The 23,142-nt window shown below is 34.7% G+C and overlaps 1 protein-coding gene across 1 annotated transcript in view; it reads right to left on the bottom strand.

Moving 5' to 3' along the window:
• Positions 1–23,142, bottom strand: part of ca (RCC1 and BTB domain containing protein claret) — a 153,956-nt gene that overhangs the window by 105,797 nt on the left and 25,017 nt on the right. The window contains exons 5-9 of the mRNA XM_081742650.1: positions 20,890–21,148; positions 19,469–19,656; positions 12,335–12,502; positions 9,439–9,764; positions 7,158–7,335 (exon numbers count right to left, since the gene is read on the bottom strand). Coding sequence (XP_081598776.1) covers positions 7,158–7,335; positions 9,439–9,764; positions 12,335–12,502; positions 19,469–19,656; positions 20,890–21,148 — 1,119 coding nt within the window. The remainder of the gene's footprint in view (positions 1–7,157; positions 7,336–9,438; positions 9,765–12,334; positions 12,503–19,468; positions 19,657–20,889; positions 21,149–23,142) is intronic.

The raw sequence follows: 23,142 nt of genomic DNA, 5'->3' as shown, positions 1-23,142 counted from the left end.
TGCTCTTGCAATGGAAAGGCCCCATAAATTACAATAATACTTCATCACACATAGCAATGTTATAAACACATTCAGAAAAATAATGAAACATTATTGACAGCGCAGTTAAAATAATGCAATTTCTAAGAACAGTATTTTAGTACAGAAATGTTATTATTGTACATTACTTTATAATTGAATAGCTTTGTTTCTACTACTTAAAGTCATCTTATTCAAAACATTAAAAATTTCAGTTTTGAATATTTAATGTTACTTACTACAGGGCATTATGTACATTTTAAAGTTTATTTTGCTTTTATGATTAACTTATCTGTAAAAAAAAAAAAAAAAAAAAAAAAAAAAAAAAAAAAAAAAAATGCAATCACAATACACAGGTATCAATGATACTTTTGGATGCCATATTGCATTATTAGGTAGGCACGACAAAAATATATGGCTAAATGGTAAGGCTATCTATTGTGCGTAAGACAAAAATAAGCTAAAGTACTAAGTCATTTACGTTAAACACAACAAAATTAAATTAAATGACTAGGGTCGCATATGATACACTGGACAAAAATAAATTAATCGATGAGGTTCATCTTCGAATGCAGGATGAAAACGAATTCAAAGAGCTACGGATGTCCGTGGCACAGAACAAAAATAAACAAGATCGTTCATAGTAAGCACGATAACAATAAACTAGGTCGTCAATGGTAAGCAAAATAAACAACTTTTAATTTGTGAGGTCGTTCTTGATACGCACGACGCAAATAAATTCAGTAACTAAGGGTGTCTGCCCATGGCAAGGGCAAAAATAAACAATTACGGTCGTCCATGGTATGTAAGCACAAATAAACAATTGTAAATTAATGGATGATGAAGTTCTTGGTACGTAGAACAAATACAAATTAAATGATTATTAACAAGAAGAACAAATTAAACAAAGCCTATCAGGATATACAAGACAAAAATAAATTAGAGGATTAAGGTACGCAAAGCAAACGGAGCCAACTAAATTCAAAGACTACGTTCTCAAGATAAAGGACTAAGGTCGCCCATAGTACAATGGACCAAAAAAAAAAATCAATGTTCTCGGTCCGCAGGACGAAAAGAAATTAAAAGACTAAAGGCTGTCCATGGTACAGGAAAAAAACTAAGGTCACATACGGTATGCAGAACAAAAATAACATAAATTTATGAATGGGATCGTCGTTGATCAAGGTCAAAATTAAAAGGCTATGGTAGATGGAAATAAAGAACCGACGTCATCCAGAATATACAGGACAAAATAGTTAAAAGACGGCAACAAAAATAATAAAGCAAGCGCTAGCTTACATTGAGCATGCAAAATTTTACCGGAGCTAATGTTTCTTCTATCCTGTTCTTTATATGGCGGTGATGTTAGAAAGCGATGATGTCATGTTCCTAGATGCTGCAAAAACCAAAATGGCGGCCAAAATCCAATATGACTACCATGACGTTTGATAGGCTTGTAGACTTTCATTTAAATAGACACTGCTGCCGTACTAATTATTGCACAATTATGTTTTGCACATCGTTTTCTTAAGTTTTAAACAGGCTTTTACGCGGTACTACTTATGTTAGACTGTGACGTAAGAGAGAGGAGCTGTGAGGGAATTTCAACAAAAATTCCCTCTGAAATTTCCCTTTCGGCGAATTTCGCGACCCACAGCTCTCCTCTCCTTGTAGTCCTCATAAATCCAAATATTTAGAAAAATATAACATTTTATGGATGACAAATTCACCAACTTTCACTTCATTCGGAGCAATGTGTGGGAAGAGAAAAATAATATTTCAAGTTCTTCCTATTTGTAATTTTGTCACTCCACTGTAAATAAGTTGTATTTTTACAAAATTACCTAATCGTGCATTACTTTACCAGAGCCAATTTCCTTCGGTTGTATTTCCTATGCTATGTCACAAATCGATGACGCCATGTTCGAAGATAATGCAAATCCAAATGGCGGTCAAAATCTAATATTATTACCACGAGGATAAATATTTCATGAAAACTGAAAATAGATTATATTTTTTTGAAAATTGATTCATGAGTGTAGGTTGATGCCCACACACATCACTTTTAGAGAATCCATAAAGGGTAGTATCCTGAGTGGGAATAATAGGTGTTAAACGTTTCGCCACAAGTATGTCTAGTACACGGCACGCAAAATGTGAGATCGAAAAAACAGTGTGAGGTAGACGGTAGCTTAGATGGTGAATCCATCACTGACTTTTTTCATAAATTCTTGAAACCGAGAGTCGTCATTGCTGGTCCCTTCTCTCCATTTTCATATATATTTCTTCGACTCTCTTCCAAATTTAACAAAACATCTGTAATTTCAGAGTTAGCAGTATTCCATTACTAATTTTCCGCAATCCTATTGAAGCATGTTTCATATTGAATGGGTTGTGTTGTTCTTTTAAGTAAGCTATCAGCTTTTGAACATCCTCTTCGTCTCTAGCAGCACGCTGTGGCAACCACTCATCATGTGAAGAATCTATATCTCCAGCAGCATCACAATCCAGTACACGTGCTTGGCGAAGGATTTCTTTAATAGCAGACTTCTTAAGATGTGAATGTTACCAATTCGTGACAGCTTCACTTCTAGCAGACATGCCTATAACTCCTCTTTGGACTTTCGATGATCAAATGAAGGTCTGCTCAAGAGCATGGTCTGAAGCAGGTCTGTTGAATTTACCATCTGTGCTTTTAACGGAGAAGCTCCTAGCTTGAAACTCCTTAAGCAATCATTTGGAAAATGAATCATATCTTCCAAATATACTATCATCCAGTATGTATAATTACGATGATTCAAAATGAAGAAATATGGAATCATCCTCTTGATTGTTACTGGATGGAGACTCCAGTTGCCCTTTTTATTGGCCCGTACGATGTCTAGCAGAAGTTCCACCATCCCACAGTACCGACACCTGAACCGAAATGTGTCATTCAATGTAGAACACTCACTGAGGAATAAACCCAGTCTATGCTGTAAATTTTAAACCTTTCCTAATGTTTCGGATTGTTTCTGGAGCAACAAAGATGAATATCAGACATCATAAAATAGTTTGTGAGCTCAAACAGCCTTATTGTATTGGTAGCCAGCTTATTGGTGACACAACCAGTAGGATTGGAACCAAAGAAATTAAATTTAAAACAGTAACCAAGATGGACGATGCAGCTTTAAAGCCGCTCAAAGCTCTTGAGGAACCTGTTATTCCAAGCCTTGCGAATGTACAACAACTTGAAATACTTTATTTGGAATTCGGAAGACGAAAGGAACAGTAATGAAGACTCTCGGTTTCAAGAATTTATGAAAAACGCCAGTGATGGATTCACCATCTAAGCTACCGTCTACCTCACACTGTTTTCGATCTCACATTTTGCGCGCCGTGTACCAGACATACTTGTGGCGAAACGTTTAACACCTATTATTCCCACTCAGGATCCAACCCTTTATTGATTCTCTAAGAGTGATGTGTGTGGGCATCAACCTACACTCATGATAAGAAGTTCGAGTTCGCCTGATCTTGTGCAGCCTTGCAAATGCCGAAAGTGCACCACTCAGAATTGTGGATGTAAAAACAAAGAGCAACTTGTTGTATATTTTGTGCTTGTAATGTAGAAGAATGTGGAAACGTGGACAAATGATAAATGTGGTATTTGGTCTAGAAATTCAGAAACAATTCGTTAATTCGTCAATCCATAATAACCAAACTTGGTAATGACTCTGAATCACGAGTAGTTGTGAGTCTTAAGTGAGAACTAGTTTTGCTTTAAAAACTGAAATTACATTTAACCTACATATACAGTATGCACATACATTTAGATAGTTTGCCAGTTGAAAGGCTGTTGTATATTTATATTGATTTGTACTCTATTTTACAATGTTAATGAATCAATTTTCAAAAAAAAATGTAATGTATTTTCAGTTTTCATGAAATATTTATCCTCGTGGTAATAATATTAGATTTTGACCGCCATTTGGATTTGCACTATCTTCGAACATGTCGTCATTGATTTGTGACATAGCATAGGAAATACAACCGAAGGAAATTGGCTCTGGTAAAGTAATGCATGATTAGGTAATTTTATAAGAATACAACATATTTACAGTGGAGTGACAAAATTACAAATAGGAAGAACTTGAAATATTATTTTTCTCTTCCCACACATTGCTCCGAATGAAGTGAAAGTTGGTGAATTTGTCATCTATAAAATGTTATATTTTTCTAAATATTTGGATTTATGATGACTGCAAAGAGAGCAGAGCTATGGGTCGCGAAATTCGCCGAAAGGGAAATTTCAGAGGGAATTTTTGTTGAAATTCCCTCACAGCTCCTCTCTCTTACATTACAGTCTAACATAAGTAATATCACTTGAAAGCCTGTTTAAAACTGAAGAAAACGATGTGCAAAACATAATTGTGCAATAATTAGTACGGCAGCAGTGTCTATTTAAATGAAAGTCTACAAGTCTATTGAACGTCATGGTAGCCATATTGGATTTTGGCCGCCATCTTGGTTTTGCACCACCTAAGAATATGACATTATCGCTTTCTAACATCACCGCCATATGAAGAACAGGATAGAAGAAACATTAGCTCCGGTAAAATTTTGCATGCTCAATGTAAGCTAGCGCCTCCTCTATAAACAACTAAGGCCGTTCAAGATACCCAGAACAAAAATAAACTAAAAATTAAGGTCGTCTATGATACTGAGCAAAATCAAATAAAAGGACTAAAGTAGCCCATATTAAAGGGCTAGAACTATGGTCACCCGTGTAATAAAGAAAGAAGAAAGAAAAAAATACTAGAGTTGTCCACAGTACGCACACCTCGTAACTACGTGTCCATGGAACGCAGGACAAAAATTCAGATTATCGGCTGCAAGGTGGTGTTTTAGTACACATTTGAGATTACAATCTGGACATTTTTTAACGAATTCACAACGACATTTCTGTACGAAATTCAAAATTCAAATCTTATTTTGAATTTTTAAGTATTATTATTATTATTATTATTATTATTGTACAGGTTTTCTAAATATAGTGCAAGTCTGTAAGTTTTCCAATGGTTTTTGTTCCATGTCTCTAGTACACATATTAACCATTTTATGACAATTTTTGATAATCACTGTAACAGAAAAATGTCCTTTTTTGAAATTTTTAAACACCCTGTATGGTGACATTTTCAGGAGGAGAGGAGTAATATTGGGGAATTTTTTTTTTTTTTTTTTTTTTTTTTTTCATTTACCACAGTAATAAAACTGTATACCAATTTTTACAAAATCTGAGATGGTCAAGTCTGATGACTTGTTGATTTGACATGGAATGTCACCTGTAACTTTTAGATATTTTTGAGCTTCTTCTTACTTTGTGGATCTAAACACCCATTAAATTCGATTACCCTTTTTTCAAGATAAAAATATACTAAGTTCTGAATGTGATGCTGTCATTTATTTGGACCAAACATCGTTAAATATTTACAGTAAATTCAATACTTAAGAAAGTATATTGGTACTATACACACGAAGTTTATTTCTAGCTATTCACAAAATCATTACTTTGTGTTATTCTATATCTCTTGTCGATATAAATTACGTTTAAGTACACAATGAAATTTATTTGAAGAGTGTAAAATTAATTGAACTTCCATTCCGGCAGGATAGGATGTGCGAGAAAATTAACAGTTCCCTCAATGATTCATGAATTTAAACACAGTAATAACGAACACAATTCACTTTGTGATTCGTTCACTTTAACGTCAATAAACTTAAAATATTACAATCTTAATATTTAACCCTTTCAAGACAGGGTCATTTTTGGCGTTTTCGTAGACTTTCAGTTATGAATTATAACTCAAAGACTATTTACTCGATTGATATAGTTGATACTTCTAGAAGAAGAATGTGGCAATTTTATGACGTAAGTTTGCAGTGTTGCCAACGGGAGGGAAATGTAGGGGTGAAAATTCACAAAAAAAAATCCCCAACCGCATTTTAAGATATTTTTTTTGAGCTTGCAACACTGTTGTCACATGAGTTCAACTCACCTCAAAAAAATTCTTTGGTGTGTTGAAAACGCACAGTGAAAACGTGAAGGCGTTGGCTGAAATACAAAGAAAGGACGAAAAAATTCTCTCTCATCGTACAGACGAAATTTTGACACTTATTCCACCTTAGAAGCAAAAATCAACAGTTGTGCAGGTGCTGCAGCTTCCCTAATTATCCTATTAAAACTTTCTATGGTGCGTTTTGTTGGCCAAAGACCAGGGTTTCAGATACTGGTACATTTGCTCCAACGTAGCCAACAGGAGGGGAAAGGGCATATTTTCCGAATTTTCTCCCAGAAATTAAAATTTTCTGTGGCTGGAAACACCTACTAGAGAGACGCAGACTACCTTAAAATAAGCTTTCGTACACTACTAATATATGCTACAAGTATCATGTCGATATCTATGAACGAAGCTTGTAATTAAAAAAAAAAAAAAAAAGAAAGAAAGAAAGAAAGAGTATAAAGAGAAAAGTAAAACAAATCAAGGTTTAGAACCTAAATTCGAATTTTTCGTGTGCCCCATAATTACCCAATTATAGCATCTGTACTTGCTTTTGTTCAGTACGGACTGATGTTCGACTGGCGTACGTTAACTTGCGTTCGTACGTATAGGTACGGATTTATAAACAAATTTCAAAAATTTCCAATTTTTCTACCCAAAAATAGGGAAATTTTAATTTCCTTACTTGGCAACACTGATCACGTGATGGTCCAATTGGTCTCAACACATAGATATCCATACGAGGTATGTATCTGACAAGTCCTAAGTAGACTTCTCTAAAACGAAGGAAGCAATAGGGTAAAAAGAAAAAAAAAAGAAAAGTGGAAATTCGAAAATTCTCATTTTTGGGGGGGGATCAAATTTGAGAGAGAAATTCGACACTCAGCAAAAGAATTCCCAACAGGATAAACTGTTGTCCAACCACATTTGGCATAGAAAAAATCACCGATATCTTAATTAGTGTTCACATAGCAGCGGATTAAGAAAGTGGTACACCCGAGTGTGCCACTGTCTCGAAAGGGTTAAATGATCTATTTAAATGTCTCATATAAATATAAAAGACAAGTAAATAATGCAAATAAATGTTGAAATACTTACTCTCGATAATTTGTACAATGCAATAGCTTGTGGGAATTCTTTGGCTGCAAGTTTTAGATCACCAGCAACTTCCAATAAATGCTGCAGATTCAGTCCGAAAATAACTGCTAACTTCTCAGCTTTCTCTACCTCTTGGTACTGTAGTGCCAACTGCATAAATAATTCTGATGGTGATTGCCTATATAAAATACAAAAGTAAAAATCACAAAATTTATTAGGTGTTTCGAGGACGAACTCAACAAATTTACGCACTATCTGAACGTTCGGAAATTACATTTGAGGTATTCTAGAGTAGTAATACCAAAATGTTCTCTGGCAGTCAGTCCTCATGCTTATGTGTATGGTTTGTGGAAGATCTCTTTCACTTAGAAAATATAGTTTCAAAATAAATGGACGTACAGAGTCTATTTTTAGAAAACAAGGCTTTGTTGAGTTCGCCCTTCTTACTACGAACGACTACATATAATACCTATCAGAAAATAGAGAGAACATTATCACACACTACTAGAAGTACACTTTAAACGCTAGGAAGAAAAGGAAAAGTTCTTCCTCTTTGTATCTGATGAGGAGCTTTTATCGAAAATGTTTACAGTGCTCTTACATTTTAGTGTTCCGTGATAATATTCTTTTCAAAATTTTCTGGTAAATAATTAATTTCCCATGCTTGCTTCGGGATTCTACATACATGACATTCGTAATATAAAGTATTATTATAAATCCCATTAGTACTTGAATCTTTATCTATATTCTCTACAGTCTTTTGTTCAGTATATAGGGATGCATATTCGTGGGACAAAAATTTTAGTTCAACTGTTGGAGACTACCGCACATATAATACAGAATAATGCATATAGTGTTCGTGAAGTTTAACAACTCGACCGTCGCTAAATATTCAAAGACACTTTGTGCACTTTGGAATTTAGAGTTTCATGTAAACAATTACCTCTTCTACACTAATTATTGGAGACGCACGATTCACCTCGTTCTCTTCAGTACAGAAAATAATTTGAAGTGGAGCAAAGAGAAGACATATTTGTATATCAATGTCCTACTTTTTCAGTGCCTCAATAACTCAAATAAAGATGATCTTATATAGTATCTGGGAATTAAAAATCCTTTCAATCGGTTTCGATTTCCCTGACATCCTGGTCAATGACTTCTATTAGATGCTAAGCGGGAAATATATACGTGAGTTCTTATTTTCCTTCTGAGAGAGGAAAAAGTAAATAAAATCCTCACTGCTCAAATTATGTTGAACTTAGACTCCTGAATAAATGCGTTACAAAGTTAAAGGTTTCTCATTATCTGAAGATATAAAATAATAATAATAATAATAATAATAATAATAATAATAATAATAATAATAATAATAATAATAATAATAATAATAATAATAATAATAATAATAATAATATATTTATTATTATTATTATTATTATTATTATTATTATTATTATTATTATTATTATTATTATTATTATTATTTCCCGGATATAAGGAAGATCTTTTTATTAGTGTGTTTCAATATGCATCCTATAGCAACTATGAATAGTGCTTGAACGAAGACGTACCTCCTATAATTTGAACGCTTACTCCGATTATAAGGATGAAATTTTCAAGATATTCTGCTTTTAAGATATTCTGTTTTTAACGTCTTGAAAAACACTCAGGTTTCAAGAAATAGAAAACCTTATCATTCTTCAAGATATTAAAAAAAGAGAATCTTAAAAGCCTCATTCCCTTATGCAGAGGGAGTTCGCTCAAATGAAATGACAAGAATTGGTGGAATGGCAAAGTGAGAGAAAATGGAATATCCCGAGAAAACCTAAGAGCACGATGTTGTCCACCAGAAAGTTACTTGGTCGGGGATCGAACCAGGGACCCCACACACCAGAAACCAGCGCTCTACGACTGAGCCACCGTGCCCCCAGGAGTTCGTTCAAAGTTCCTAGGTGACCTATGTCTTCGTTGCAGCATGTAAAAGATAAAAAATGTAGGTAGCATTGAAAATTGATTTATTTCACTTGATTACTCACACTGTTATCTAATCTATCTAAATATCTATGTTCCCTAACTGTGCACACATGCATAACGAACTTTGGAAGACCGGATATCAGAAGGATTTCCAGTCACGACTCGAACTCTCTCTGATTGTGTCACGAAATATGCTCTTCTACGAAAAGAACCCTTAATCATTTAACAAAAACTCTTTGAACTCCATTGCGTTCACTTATTTTACAATTGTTGAACCAAACCTATTCAAGATTGAAGGGTTATTTACCTTAATTTAACTTCATAAACAGATAAGTTCGTAACAATAACACACGTATCAACAGGAGGTTGATTCATATTCAACTCTTTCATTTCTGTTGCCAACAAATGTTCATATTTATCATTTCCACTTTTGCTTGTCTCGTATGAACTACTTCCTGAGGACGAGTTCGTACTCTTGCTGTGTTCCGATGAATTTTCTCCGGTTGTACTTTTGCGATTGCTATTTCTTGATTCCTTACTATAATAGTTCGATTCACTCTTCTTGTATATCGCAATTATCTTTTCGTCTGAAGAGAATTCGAACCTCTGAAGAATGGAATCAGGATTATACTCCTATAGGATGAAGAAACATACAAATACATATATACAGAATTACAATTAGATATCGAATACTTTTACAATATACAAGTATCTATTCTATAGCTATAACATACAGAGAATTGAAATACGAGGTAAATTCAATACTGGTTAATGCATATTTTCATATTTTTTTTATAGAAGAAAATACTTGTTCATTATCCACTTTTAATACTAGTGGTTATTAATGAGCTCGTATTTTCTAATCCCTCATGACCTGAATTATGAGTAACATTTCCACCCACACCACACGCATAAAGCAATGCTACAAAAATGTTTCCAATTGTTTATTTGCTTATTAACCGGTACGGTAAGTCCAAGGGCCATTTCACACTGCAAATATCAATAACAGAGGACTGTAAGTCGATCATTATTAAAGACTGGCGTTTGTGGCAAAATAACACCACCAAGAATTGCAGGCAAAATGGCAAAATAAACTTTAAAAACTGCATTAAAAATGGCAGTTTATACTGCAGAAGTGAATATATTCATTTCATATTTGTAGTATTAATTTAGCAAAAGTTTATAATAAATGCGTTATTCTGCATTAAGAATTATAAATAACACTAAGTAATAAATATTACTTTAAAATATCAATAACCAGAACACATTAAACCGAAGAAAGGTAAAAATTATAAAACACATTAATATTAATATCATAATCATAAAACTCCCGAGAAAATGGACAATAATGAATTTCATGACCAGAAATGACATTAAAGAAAGTCATGTTAAGCAAACCATACATACAATACAATGCATAGTTCACTTCTCATCATAGCAACATCAACTGTGCTCTCCATGTATTTGGTTGGCAAATAATGAATTATCCCTTCAGGTGAGAAGCGACAAATTCCATGTTTCGTAGTGAGCTGCATTTCAAAATAGTGACGAAGAATATGACTTGAAACTCCGGTATAAAGGTGACAGAAACTTAAGAGGTAACCATAAAATGACGAATATGGTCAACGATTACAATAAATGGCATTTATTTAAGGCTTCTTGAAGAAATGACAAAATATGGCATTTTGCCACAACTTCCAGTCTTTAGTCATGACCTATATATACACACAGAGGCGTCCATACCCTCACGGTTCATGTCGCAGCACCCCTAACTATTAGTAACATGTTCCCTCACCCCCACTCCCACTCACACAAAACCTCTCTTTTAAAATCAGTAAATGGATCTACCCTAAAATAATATTTTCTGGGATTGATCTTGGACGAAATGTGTTTTATTGTATAAATTATGCGAGATTTTAGATGCTAACTGATGTTTAATGTTTCAACTATTTTTTTCTACCCCCCTCATTCAAATTTCAATGACACAAACTTCGTCATGACCTTCACCTAGTGAGCACTTCTGCAGCAAGATATAATCCTAGTAGTCGCCCAATCGAAGAGATGTAATTCACTCAGAACGGTTGGAACCTGTGTTCTGCCGATTACGTTTTACAACACATCTCTTCTCTATGTTGAAGTTCACATCTCACTTTATGTACAATTTCTGTCAAGAATTCCAAAGGATTTTTTAAAATCTGTTTCGAGACACCTGCAACAGCGTAACAAGAGCACTGAATCAGCAATTGCTACTGTGACACACCAACAGCGTTCTAAGATGGTTTCCCGAATAATCATGATCTGATGCAGAACATACAATCATGCAATAAAAGGAGTCAAAATGATAGTTTCCGTGCAGTAATTTTGTTCCTTTTTATTTAGCCCTATTTACGTAGAATAAACGTATTAAATTTATATAACATGTACACATTTCATTTATTTACAACGATCACAGTGCAGAAAGTGTGAGGAAATCTAGCTTGAAAAGGATTTTTTAAATTTTATTTCACAAGACATCAATACTGCTAAAGGACAAATTCACTGCAAGCGTATTATAGTGATTTGTAACTAAGCATTCATTATATCAGTTCCTATCATCACACGATTTGTTGTTTACGTAAGAAGAAGAAAAACTGTGTTCTGTGTATTAGATGATGGAATTCTCACAACAAAACCATGAATTTTGTTCAGCTCTTGAACACTTAATTCTTTTCTCGTTTACCTCTGTCATTACAGACTTGTTATTTCATAGTATTATCATCAATGGATTTTTTATTTTTATTTTACTGACTTTTGTCATACACCGCAGATTTAGTTTTTTAAATACAGAAAATATGAGCTCTGGAATTAAATGAAATTAGGAGATGGGAGAAAATTTAAGAACTGTGCCAAACACGTGAGGTTCCATATAATATGAGAAAGATGATAACCTTAAAGACAAAGTATATATGAATAGCCAGCGTACCAAGAACTTCATTTTCTAATGTATTCATAAACCTTGATTCTCTAGAGCTTACACAAAAAATGAAGTAAGGCAGGATTTTACTCTTAGATTTCATGATTAGTACTAACTTTCAAAGTGAGTGAACTTAAGAAATCAATCAGGTTGAAAGCACAGCAAATGCTCTCCTCTCTGTACGAGGAAACATATTATAAAATAGTGGAAAAAAAAAAAAAAAAAAAAACTCAAGGTTAGCACAACTTACACTGTTTCCATCCAATCTGCTTTCTGATAGCTGACACGAAATGATAGTTAATGTCTGCGCGGTATCGTTCGTTGTAAACAGAAACCGGTCAGTTAATAAAATATCTTTTGTATCTGGAGGGAGCTTGTGAATGAATAATGGTACTACCTCCAAACCCATACCATGAATCTGAAAAAGATTGAAAAGAAATCGTAACTGGAACAAGATATTAAGTACAGAACAATCACACTACTACTTCTATATGTATTATATATATATATAGGGGAAACTATACAGTCGTGGGCACTCTGATAGTGATGGGCACCTATGCCAATTATTTTCAAATAATAAGAGTCTGAGCGCCTGTAGCAAGCTATTGACGATTTTCAAATGTTGGTACGCCTTTCTTCTTTACGCTCACAGTTTGTCAATCGTTTTCCTTCTTTCGTGTGTGTGGCGGGGTGTAGAAAGGTGCGCGATGTGAGACGTTGTAATGGCTGTTGTTCATTTCTAAAGAAATCTTTTAATCAGATAGGTGTACTGATTAAGGTTTTGTTTCATTATAAATCAATTGAAAATTAAAATTTTGTGTTTTGAGTGATTATTAAACGATAAGAGCACTTCATGCTAATGAGATGTAAGTCTAAATGAGTTTTGCTCTCAAATCATGAGGTGCTCACCACTGTATTTTAATTTAATGGAACATGACAGTGATGGGCACCTAGTGCCCATAACTATATTTTACTATATGAATTTTTTTGTCGTTATTTTAAGCCTAAAGTGCATTTCAGGCTGTTGTGTTTCTTGCTCGAAAATTTCATGAAATTTAAAGGTTATTTAACAGTGATGGGCCCAGTGCCCATTACTGTAAACTCACTATGCCCATGACTGTATGTTTATATTGAATTAAGCCACGGCCTCCTTTGTTATACAAGCCAGGACCTTGAATGTGGCAACTGCGCAAATCGGCCTGCCACAGACTATCCACCTTCAACAATTGGCAGTCCACAGACCATTTCCCTACCATTTTAGCGAGGATCCTTCCTTTCTCTAGACATTAATGCAGAGAATTTGGGCAGCTGGCTGTGCTGGGTGGATAGTCTGTGGAAGGCAAAAAGGCGTAGTTGCCATTTCAAGACTGGCCTGTAGAACAATAAAGGCGGCCGTGATTAAGCATAATAATAGAACTAGGCTTATTTTATAGAGACCCCTATCTGGGAAAAAAAATGTACAAGGGAGTGTATAACTACGATCTCGGTATAGGGCCCATTATAATCAGGTTACTTAAGTAGGTTTAAGTTTCTCATGTATCTGATTACATTTAATTTTATGGAAAAGGAGGAAATCTGCACTCTTACCAATATGAAAGGAAGGTTTTGACGCTTCGACTCAGCTAGACCTACATCATGATCCCAAAAAAGAACAAGAAGGGGAAGCACTGCACAAATGTCAGTGTGCGTTGGAAGTCCGAAGCTTCTTTTTTTCATATTGCTATGTGTACAGTTTTTCCCTTGAAAATTAATAACAAGGTCTATTCATATTTATCACACATGATTACATTTAAAATATAGCTACAGTCCTCGCGCTAGGAGAAACGCCAGTGACTTACGTTGTGGCCATGTGCAGTACTTACACGTCAAGTTATGGAGTATGAAATAGGCCTAGTTGCTTTTTAAGATGAATTCTGTGATGTAATGGCCAGTGTCTATCGATGATTTTTGCATTGATGCCTCGGATGTGATTACTCAGAACATCATTTGCCACTGCTGTTAATACCGGCTTTTAAGAAACTAATCACAGCGTTTTCACTCAGGTAGCTGCCCAAGTTAGTTTGCGGCGCAGAGTGAGAACTAAATTATTTCCAATATTATATAAAGTTTTGTGATTTACTTCGGGCCGAGAATGTAACCAAATAAAAGTTTACAGATAAAGGTGCAAATGGTCATGAAGAAAAGTGTGAAGATTTTCGCCTTCTCCGTAAAATACTTGAAGAATTTTCTAAAGATGAAACGCTCATAAAAATCCACACAAATGATGAGTTGCCGGCAGATGAAGCCTCAAACTCACCACGATTACAACAGACTGAAAGTGCTTTAGCAGAACAACTTGAGGAAGCAAGCACTTCTCTACAAGTTGAGGTGACACCAGAAGAGCAAAACGAAACTACTGACCGGGGTAAAATGTATCCAATCAAGAAATCAAATATACCGCTTTTTAAGGACTGTTTGCTATGGTCAGAAAGGCCAAAGCGAAAAGGTCGCAATATTCAAAGATTCCCATTTGTAATAACATCAGATAAATGGAAAGAGCTGCACAAAGAGAAAAGAAAAACAAGAGAGGAAGAAAGAGGAGAGAAAGAGGAAAAGAGAAGTTAAACAGTCAGGTCCAGCTGGGAAAGTAGAAAAAAGACACGAAGATACTCCTAGTGTTAATCTATTTTCTTCCGAACGTACAGGTATAACTAGAGCTGATGTGGAGAAATTACCCTCTGCCCCTCCGGCTAAACGAGTGCTTTTTGGCGAACTGCAAGAGAACAAAAATGAGGGAGTTCGTTCTTCTTCAGCATCCAAAGAAGATTCAAACATATTGAAAGTGAAGGTGTTGGAAAACAGTATGGAACAATTAGAAAACCGTAATTTCTTTTTCACTTTCTGGATTGTGTAACTAGTGTGGTGAGAGCGTAGGACCTCGTTTTCCAGGAATGAACTGCAAACGCTGTGGATAGGCTTTTCATAAAGCTTACCTTCTTGCTGTGGAGAAGCCTACGATGATGATGTATGCTATTGTATCCAATGTTTGCAGATCTTAGACGAAACTGAAAGTGACAGCGATTAGGCAAACAGAGCGCCTAATTTCATAAGTTCTTAATTGTTTTTATTAAAATTGTTACTATAAAACCACAAAACATCAAAACGAGATGCTGTTTTATGCATTTATGTAACAAAGTAATGTATCTTGGCATTATTAAATAATTTTAGAAATTTCTGCACAGGTGCCCATAACTGTAATCAAAAGTGCCCAACTCAGTCTCTGTAGTGCCCATCACTATAAAAGTTATAGTACTTTTTTTAAAAAAATATTACACGTACCTAACGTTACATTTCAGTCCAATATCATATTTATTTTGAAGCCCATACTGTAACAATATTATTTGACAAATATTAGACACATATGGCCAAACGTATAAAAGTTATAAATTAATTACTTAAAAAAATGCCTTAAGGTGCCCACGACTGTATAGTTTCCCCTATATAAAGACTACGATAAAATATAATAATTATAGTTCTGTAAGGAAGGAAGTTTCCCAATAATTTTAGAATATAAATATGAATACCTCTCCAAGAGTATGAGGACAGCTAAGTGACAATTAATTACAGAAATCATAATATGACATAAATTTTTAGAAACACAAAATACAAACACAGCACAAGCAGAAAAGTTAAAACAGAAAAAATTTCTCTGAAGGAAAAAAATGCTATCAACTAACGTTTAAATTTTAGACAAAATGTTCGAAAGAGTATGATCTCAAGAAATGAAATTCTTCAGTTTAATGTGGTACGATAGTGCTCTTTAGGCTACGGGAGACGGATGATTAAGGTAAGTGAATGATGATGGAAAAATTCGTGGAGTGAGAAATTGGGAGGAAACGGGAGTACCCCGAGAACCACAGACGTGATGTTGTCCACCCCACACTTACTTGACAAGGAACACCACACACCAGAGGTACGCGATCTACCACTACGATCCTAATAAATTCTGATCTATGTTTAATCTGAGTTTTCATGTTATGATTATATCTTTCTAAGTCATGTGTAGATAGATGAAGTTATTTAATCCTTTGAATTTCGTATTTTTTTTTTTTCCCTTTAATAGGCTTGTCGATACCTGAAACGAGGTGACGTTTTCAATTTCACACGCTGTGTCTTACGTCGCACTAGTGTTCAAATTTTGCTTAATTCCAGGTTACCTCTTTGCATCTACTTTCCTTGTTCTCCTATCCTGAGAATGACAGTTGCTTTTAGACGTTATCGGACAAACTCTTCTCTATTCTACAGAACTGTAAATAATGAATCGTAATAATCCGACTGTTAAAAGGGAGTCAGTATACAATTTTTTTCCGATGTTCTATAACAAAAGGTAACTTTCCATGTAATGATTCTCGCTTGGAACCAGATACAATTCTACAGTATCAAACTCCATAATACGGGCCATGATATTACGAAGCATGAATACTCATTTTCATTATTTTCACACGGAATATAACAGCTACTAAAAATATGTATAGTGGTTTCATTATAAATATGAAATTGAGTAATGTTCCCTTCCTTTTTCTCTACTTCCTTCGCTCCCTATTTGAGCAAGCATTTTAAGGAAATAAGTTATGGTGTATACTTATGCGTGTATGTGTTGACTATTTTCTGCTATGTAATATACCTCATTCATTATTATCAACTACAATAACTGATTATAAAGAATGATCCATTCTCAGCCAACTTACTTTTTTCATTCACACATGATAGCAAACATGCAACATTAGTGAAATTGTGAAACTCTAAAACTTTGTAAAAAATCTGTGTGTTTTGGTTTAGGGAAATATTGGTCCATGTACATTATAGTTTAACTGTAAGTAAACTTCTATTTTTTTTCTCCGCACTATTATACGGAAACCTACATGCAACTATGCTTTTTTTTTTTTTTTTTTTTTTTTTTTTTTTACGTTCCATGATTATGTTCCACGGCTAACAGAGACAGTAATTGTGGAATGACGAACGTGGGAGTACCCCGAGAAACCACGTACACTGTGTTCGTTCACCACAAAGCACACAGTTACTACTTCTCAATGACATAATTCACCACAATCATCTCTATTCACAATCTGACATGAATAGTAATTATATCTGTGAAATATTTGGACATTTGTTAGTTTTTCGGTTCTTGAGTTAACCAGTGATCTACAGGCAAAGTGAACGCATACGAGATTTATTCAAACAAAGATCACACACAAAATAAAATAAAATAATATTTACACCGAAATTTTATATATTACAACAGAATGGTCACACTTACTTTAAGATGAAAGAAGCAGAGTTTTAAATATAACGTTGTCCACAAAGTCCTGTTACCATTACAATAAAAAGTAGCTAGTAAACTACATGAAATAGATACATTTTTTTTTTTTCAACGTGTTTAATTGCCAATTATAACACTTATACACGCGCCCCTCAAGCTGTCATCAGGATGTGAAGACAATATTCGAGCTCCATCATACATGCTGCCGCACAGCCGCATCAACGTTTTTAAGGATCGCAGCAATCCGTGTACGAAGTACAGCACGAGCTGGAACAGGGATTTCGTAGACACGATCTTTGGCGTACTGCCAAAGGAAAAAATTCAAGGGGATGATATCAGGGGAGCGCAGGGGGCAGGCGGTTGATCCATCATGGTCAATCTATCTCCCAGGTGGCGATGGAAACGGTGATTTAAAATGTTTCTAACAGTAGGTGCTCCATTGCGTTGGAAGATTGTTTGGCTGTAGTTCCAACACCTGAGGGAGTAGATACTCATGAAGCATGACATAGTAAACCACACGTGTAACCATGTTCTCAGCAAAGAAAAATGAACCGATTACTCTGTCATGCATAACAGCACACCGTAAGTTAAGTTTTGGGCTTTCACGAATGACATACGGATGTACAGAGCCCCATATCCAAACGTTATGGCGGTCAACATGTCCACACACAAAGAATGTGGCTTTATCAGAGAACATCACCCTCTGCAGATACTGATTATCATGTTCAATTATGTTCAACATACAAATGCAGCACGTTGAGAAGGTCATTGGGCTCCAAAGCTTGCGTGAGTTGTACTTTGTAGCCATGAAGATATAATCGCTTATGGAGGATCTTATGAATGGCTGATTTCGGAACATGCAATTCCCGTGACGCACAACGAACCGATTTCTGCAGGCTGCGATCAAATGCAATTTGCACGTTGTCCACAAATACTTGCTCCACATTTGGTCTTCCACTCCGCTGCATCTCCATTATGTTACCTATCTCTAAAAGTTTCGCGCCCCACCTAATTATAGATGCTTTTGATGGGGGATCTTTTCCATACTGCAGGTAAATTTTCGCTAAACAGTTAACGGTGATTTCCTTGACTCAGCATACCACCAAACACATTGGGCCTTCTCTTGTGCTGTCGTTATTGTCGTTCAAATCACAATCTTCAAAGAGAGGAAAAGAAACTTCGAGATACGTGTAATCACATAAAATAATACGCACATAAAACTTTGAGAGATGTAGAACAAGTTGAAAAAAAAAACGCATATCTCTATCTCATATCTTTTATGCGCTAAGGGTCATTGTAACGGTAGCAGGACTTAGTGGACACAATACGATACTATAACTTTTATAAATATAATTATCCTAAAAAATAATATTTTGTCCAATAAAAATTACATTATAAGTGTCATTGAAGGTAAAATAAGTTTTAAGTTTTAACTGATAGAACTTACTACCTATTCCTTTTTCTGAGATTGACCTGAGACTAAGTAGCCAGCTACACTAATTTTCGTCCTCATTATGCGAGAAAACTTTGGTGTTTTCTACGCATGATGGAACTTCGATTTCTGCATGAAAGAGAAATATCTCAATCTAGAAAAAACTTGTTCTTTACAAGAAGGCACAAAAATTCAAAAGAGTAGAACTCTTTATTCAAACAGAATAGTTTCATAGTAAAATATTTGGAAAACAAGTTCAGTTCATAATCATCATATTTCAAATCTAAGTTTATACAGGAAGATAGCTACAGCGAAGAGTGGAAAATAAATCAAAATGTCTTCAGTAATTGTTAATGGTTTCAGTACTAAAATGGTAGACTTTATACCTGAAACACTTGAAATAAAAAAATAATAAATAATCATCGAATTCAATCTATGTTATGCTCTATATGCAAGTAAATCGATATTTTAAAAATGATTGATTTTCTGATCCTAATATATATATTTTGAAAAAATATCTTCCAATACGGGTTATCAGAAGTTTTCCTATAAATAAACGAAAAGAACCCATCATCATGCAATGAACAAATAAACCATGCAGGTAAACGATCATAAAACACAGTAAGCAAAAGGCGTAAGCAAACGGAACTTACTGTTAACAAATTGGAAGGCGCGTAGTAACCAGAAAATAAGTATCGCCCTCTTGCATACTGTGGTGTCAGGAAAGTTTCTCCGATATGACAACTTAGACGTTCCGGCTGTGTACTATGGGACTGAGATTCACCGCTTACTTCGGTCCCCGGCTTCTTATGGGGCTCATGATCTTCACCAGAGTTGACTTCTAAAAATGTCGAAACAAATGAAATTATGACAAACTACGGAAACAACTCTGCCCTTCTATTTATTCATTAACTCAACAACTGAAAATCTTTTCGTATTTCCTAACAAAATACAGAGTATGACATCAAACCAAAACTATAGAATTCTCATTGAAAAATATTATGCTCTTCGGTAAATTTCTGTTTCGCAATGGAAACATTTTTGAACTTACAACTCATGCATGACTAAGTCAATGCCAATGGGATGGAAATTACAATACAGTAGTGAAAATCGCGACAATTTAACATAATACTGGAAAATGTCCTAACATGTTGTTTAAATTTTTAAGACAAGTAGTCATTTTTTTCGATATGAAACTTCTTAAAGCCTGAGCTCGAATTTTGTTTCTCATGTATTATTTTTCCGGTATTTGTTTTATATTCCTTGGGAAATCTATGAAAAATTTTAACTTCTTTATGTTGTAATTTGACTGAAACGTAAGCTTTGAAAGGGAAGATATTGGCTTTTGTGAAAAATCTCTACCAATAGCTAGCAATTTTAAGTTTTTATTAGAATTAGAGAGTTGATGTTCAGGCATTAAAAAATTGAAAGACAATATAAAACTAGCAGATATATTAGGACCCCTCAATAACTTATCTGCCTGTCAGCAATTTATGATCTATGATTCATGAAACTAAGCTTATTAGTGCAGAAGGAGGCATATCTTGACCTATCATGACTGGAGTTTGAGGTCAATATGTAAGAAGTATGCAGAGAAAGAGAATGAAAAGCATATCTACCTATAAATGTATGGAAAAAAAAATGATTTGATTTGGAATATTGTTTTATTGCCCAGGTATCGCAAACGATGCTATATAAATGTGATTTCACTAAGCTGAATCTAAGATTATACAACTCACAACTGTTCTATCGAAACTTGAAAAATCGGTTCATGGATGATAAAATGCGAAAGCAATAACTTTAGAGACAATATAATGCCTGGAGAATCAAAATGAAGTTCTCTCTCTTAATGTACTAAATAAACTAGAAATGAAGGAAGTTTTATGTATTGAAGTCAGGCAGGGTTACATTGAAAAGAAATCAAGTGCGTATGATTTCATGATTTAATTTTCATACGCAAACAAATACATTATGGCACATCTTTCATACTTACAAGAGAAAAAAAGAAAATGTCGTAATGAATTTAAAAATGTAAGAAATCATTTTTAATGAATTAATACTTCATGTTAATTACCTCTTCTACTTAGTGCTGTTGCCTTCCTAGTTTCAGATAACTTTTGTCTCAGGGTAGCTAATTTTTCAACGGAAAGCTGTTTTAATCCTTGTAGTCTTGTTCTCGCAGGAAGTGGAACTAAACATGATCCATGACGAACTTCAACTTCAGCACCATGACTTCCACTTCCTTCATGCGGACTTCTCTCAAGCGGCCAGCAGTAGCCAGTCGAGCGCTGTTCTAAAATTAATTTCCATTGTTCTTGGTTTGTGCCTGTAATCTGAACAGAATATATACATAGTATGTAGGGCACACACTTCAACAGGAGTTATATGAAATCTTTTATGCCACAAATTATGCGGTGGAGAAACACATAACTAACTGGTAACTATGTTCATCTTTAATACATACAGACCAGACATTTAGCCACCAAAACATGGGCAAATAGACACTAAAAATTACGAAAAGAAAAAAAGAAAAAAGAAATTAACCAAATATGCAAGAAATAACCTAGGTCGTGGTGGCTCAATGGCAAAGAGTTCACTTTTAGTGAGGGAGGTCCCAGCTCGCGCTACGTGGACAAATACCCTGTGCGTGTGTTTTTTCGAATCCCTCTTGTTTCCTCCCACTTTCGCCATTTCATTACTTTACTCGTGATCTTCATAGTCTGCTTTAGCCTCGGTATATAATCCTGTTACGTTAAGCTAGAAATTGTATTTCGTGTACAAGAAATAACCTGTCACAGATTAAAAAAAAAAAAAAAGTTTTCTCGAACCTTACATTATAACACACTCAAAGTTGAAAAATAAAACATGTATAATACTGCAAAGGACTGTGGTTCCCAATATTTCAATTATCATATTGCAGTCATTATCAAATGGTATAAATTGTCCTGCAAAGTTCTACATATTCTATTAGTCATACGGCATTGTCATTATTAATTCTCGTTTCTTTTAGTTTCTTTATTAGGCGATGTGTTTCTTATCAGATTCTCTTCTCATTCTTTTTCGTCGTTCTACTCCCTACCTTTGTAGACATACTCATCAAAATTTCTGTCATCTTCTGAAATGACCGTATCCTCTTCGAGCGCAGTAAAACCTTTCTTCAGTTTAAGTTGAAGTACGTTACGCTGCTCTTGAAGAAACTTCCTTTCTATGCGTTCCGTTATCTAAAAGCTTTTCTTTCTTTCTGTTTGACAAATATTTGAACGAATACATACCAAGATATGGCAGTTAAGAGCTACCATATGTAGAACTTTGCAAGACAATTTATACCATTTGATAATGACTGCAATATAATAATTAAAATATTGGGAACCCAGTCCTTTGCAGTATTATACATGTTTTATTTTTCAACTTTGAGTGTGTTATAGTCCGCGTTACCCGAATTGGCGTGTGGCATCAGCCAATAAGCTCGCAGTGCGCTATTACTAAACCTGTCGAACTATGATAGCTCGACAGGTTGAGCCTGTGAAAACATTGTTAGAGACGAGATTTTTTAAAAAAAGTAATGAACTAGACTGCGAGTAAATCCAATAGTAGAATTTAGTGGATTGCGATTAAATCCAAAGATCGAATAAAAATAATCAAACGGAGGTAATGTTCGTTCTCATTTTTGCTCCTGAAGTAGGTCATAAGTTCCTATGCATAATAGATTAAATTACTACATACACATTTAGTTCTGTAAAAAAGTTAATGTCCTTTTCGCTGGTCAAGTGGATAGCGCACTCGTCTGTAGTGCACGGGATTTCGGGTTCGATTCCCGGTGAAAAAGCCTTGAAATTTGAGCCTTTCATATAACTTACTAACAAGTAGCAAGTTGACTGAAATACATTCAATACTAAAGTATTGTTTTGCTTGTCCACTACTAACTTCAAAGTTTACTATCTTAACATATTACTTTATTTTCTTTCCAGTTTAATCTTCAGATTAGGTTTTATGGTTTAATATTCAGTGGTCACTTCCGATGTTGAATCTTTTCAGAATATCAGTCCTTAATCACGTCTGTTTGACATGACAGTCAATTTTGATTTACTCTTCCACTTGGGTGCCGACACATCTGCTTCAATTCGGATATTTTGTTTAAGATGGAATCAGTAAGAAACATCTTCTCGGCTTCGGTGAATTCTGCTAGAATGTTTCTGCGTTCTTCTCGTTGATCTTTCGTTTGGCTCTTGTTGTCCGATTCTAGTGCTGATGTTTTATGTGAAACTCTCCACGTAACTGTTTTTTCTTTTATTAAATTCCCAAATTTTTTACAGAGCTTGCTCTTCTG

Source organism: Thermobia domestica, chromosome 16 (genome assembly GCF_964235325.1).
Source record: "Thermobia domestica chromosome 16, izTheDome1.hap1.1, whole genome shotgun sequence".
Lineage (NCBI taxonomy): Eukaryota > Metazoa > Arthropoda > Insecta > Zygentoma > Lepismatidae > Thermobia > Thermobia domestica.
This window is presented reverse-complemented; position numbering and strand designations above follow the sequence as displayed.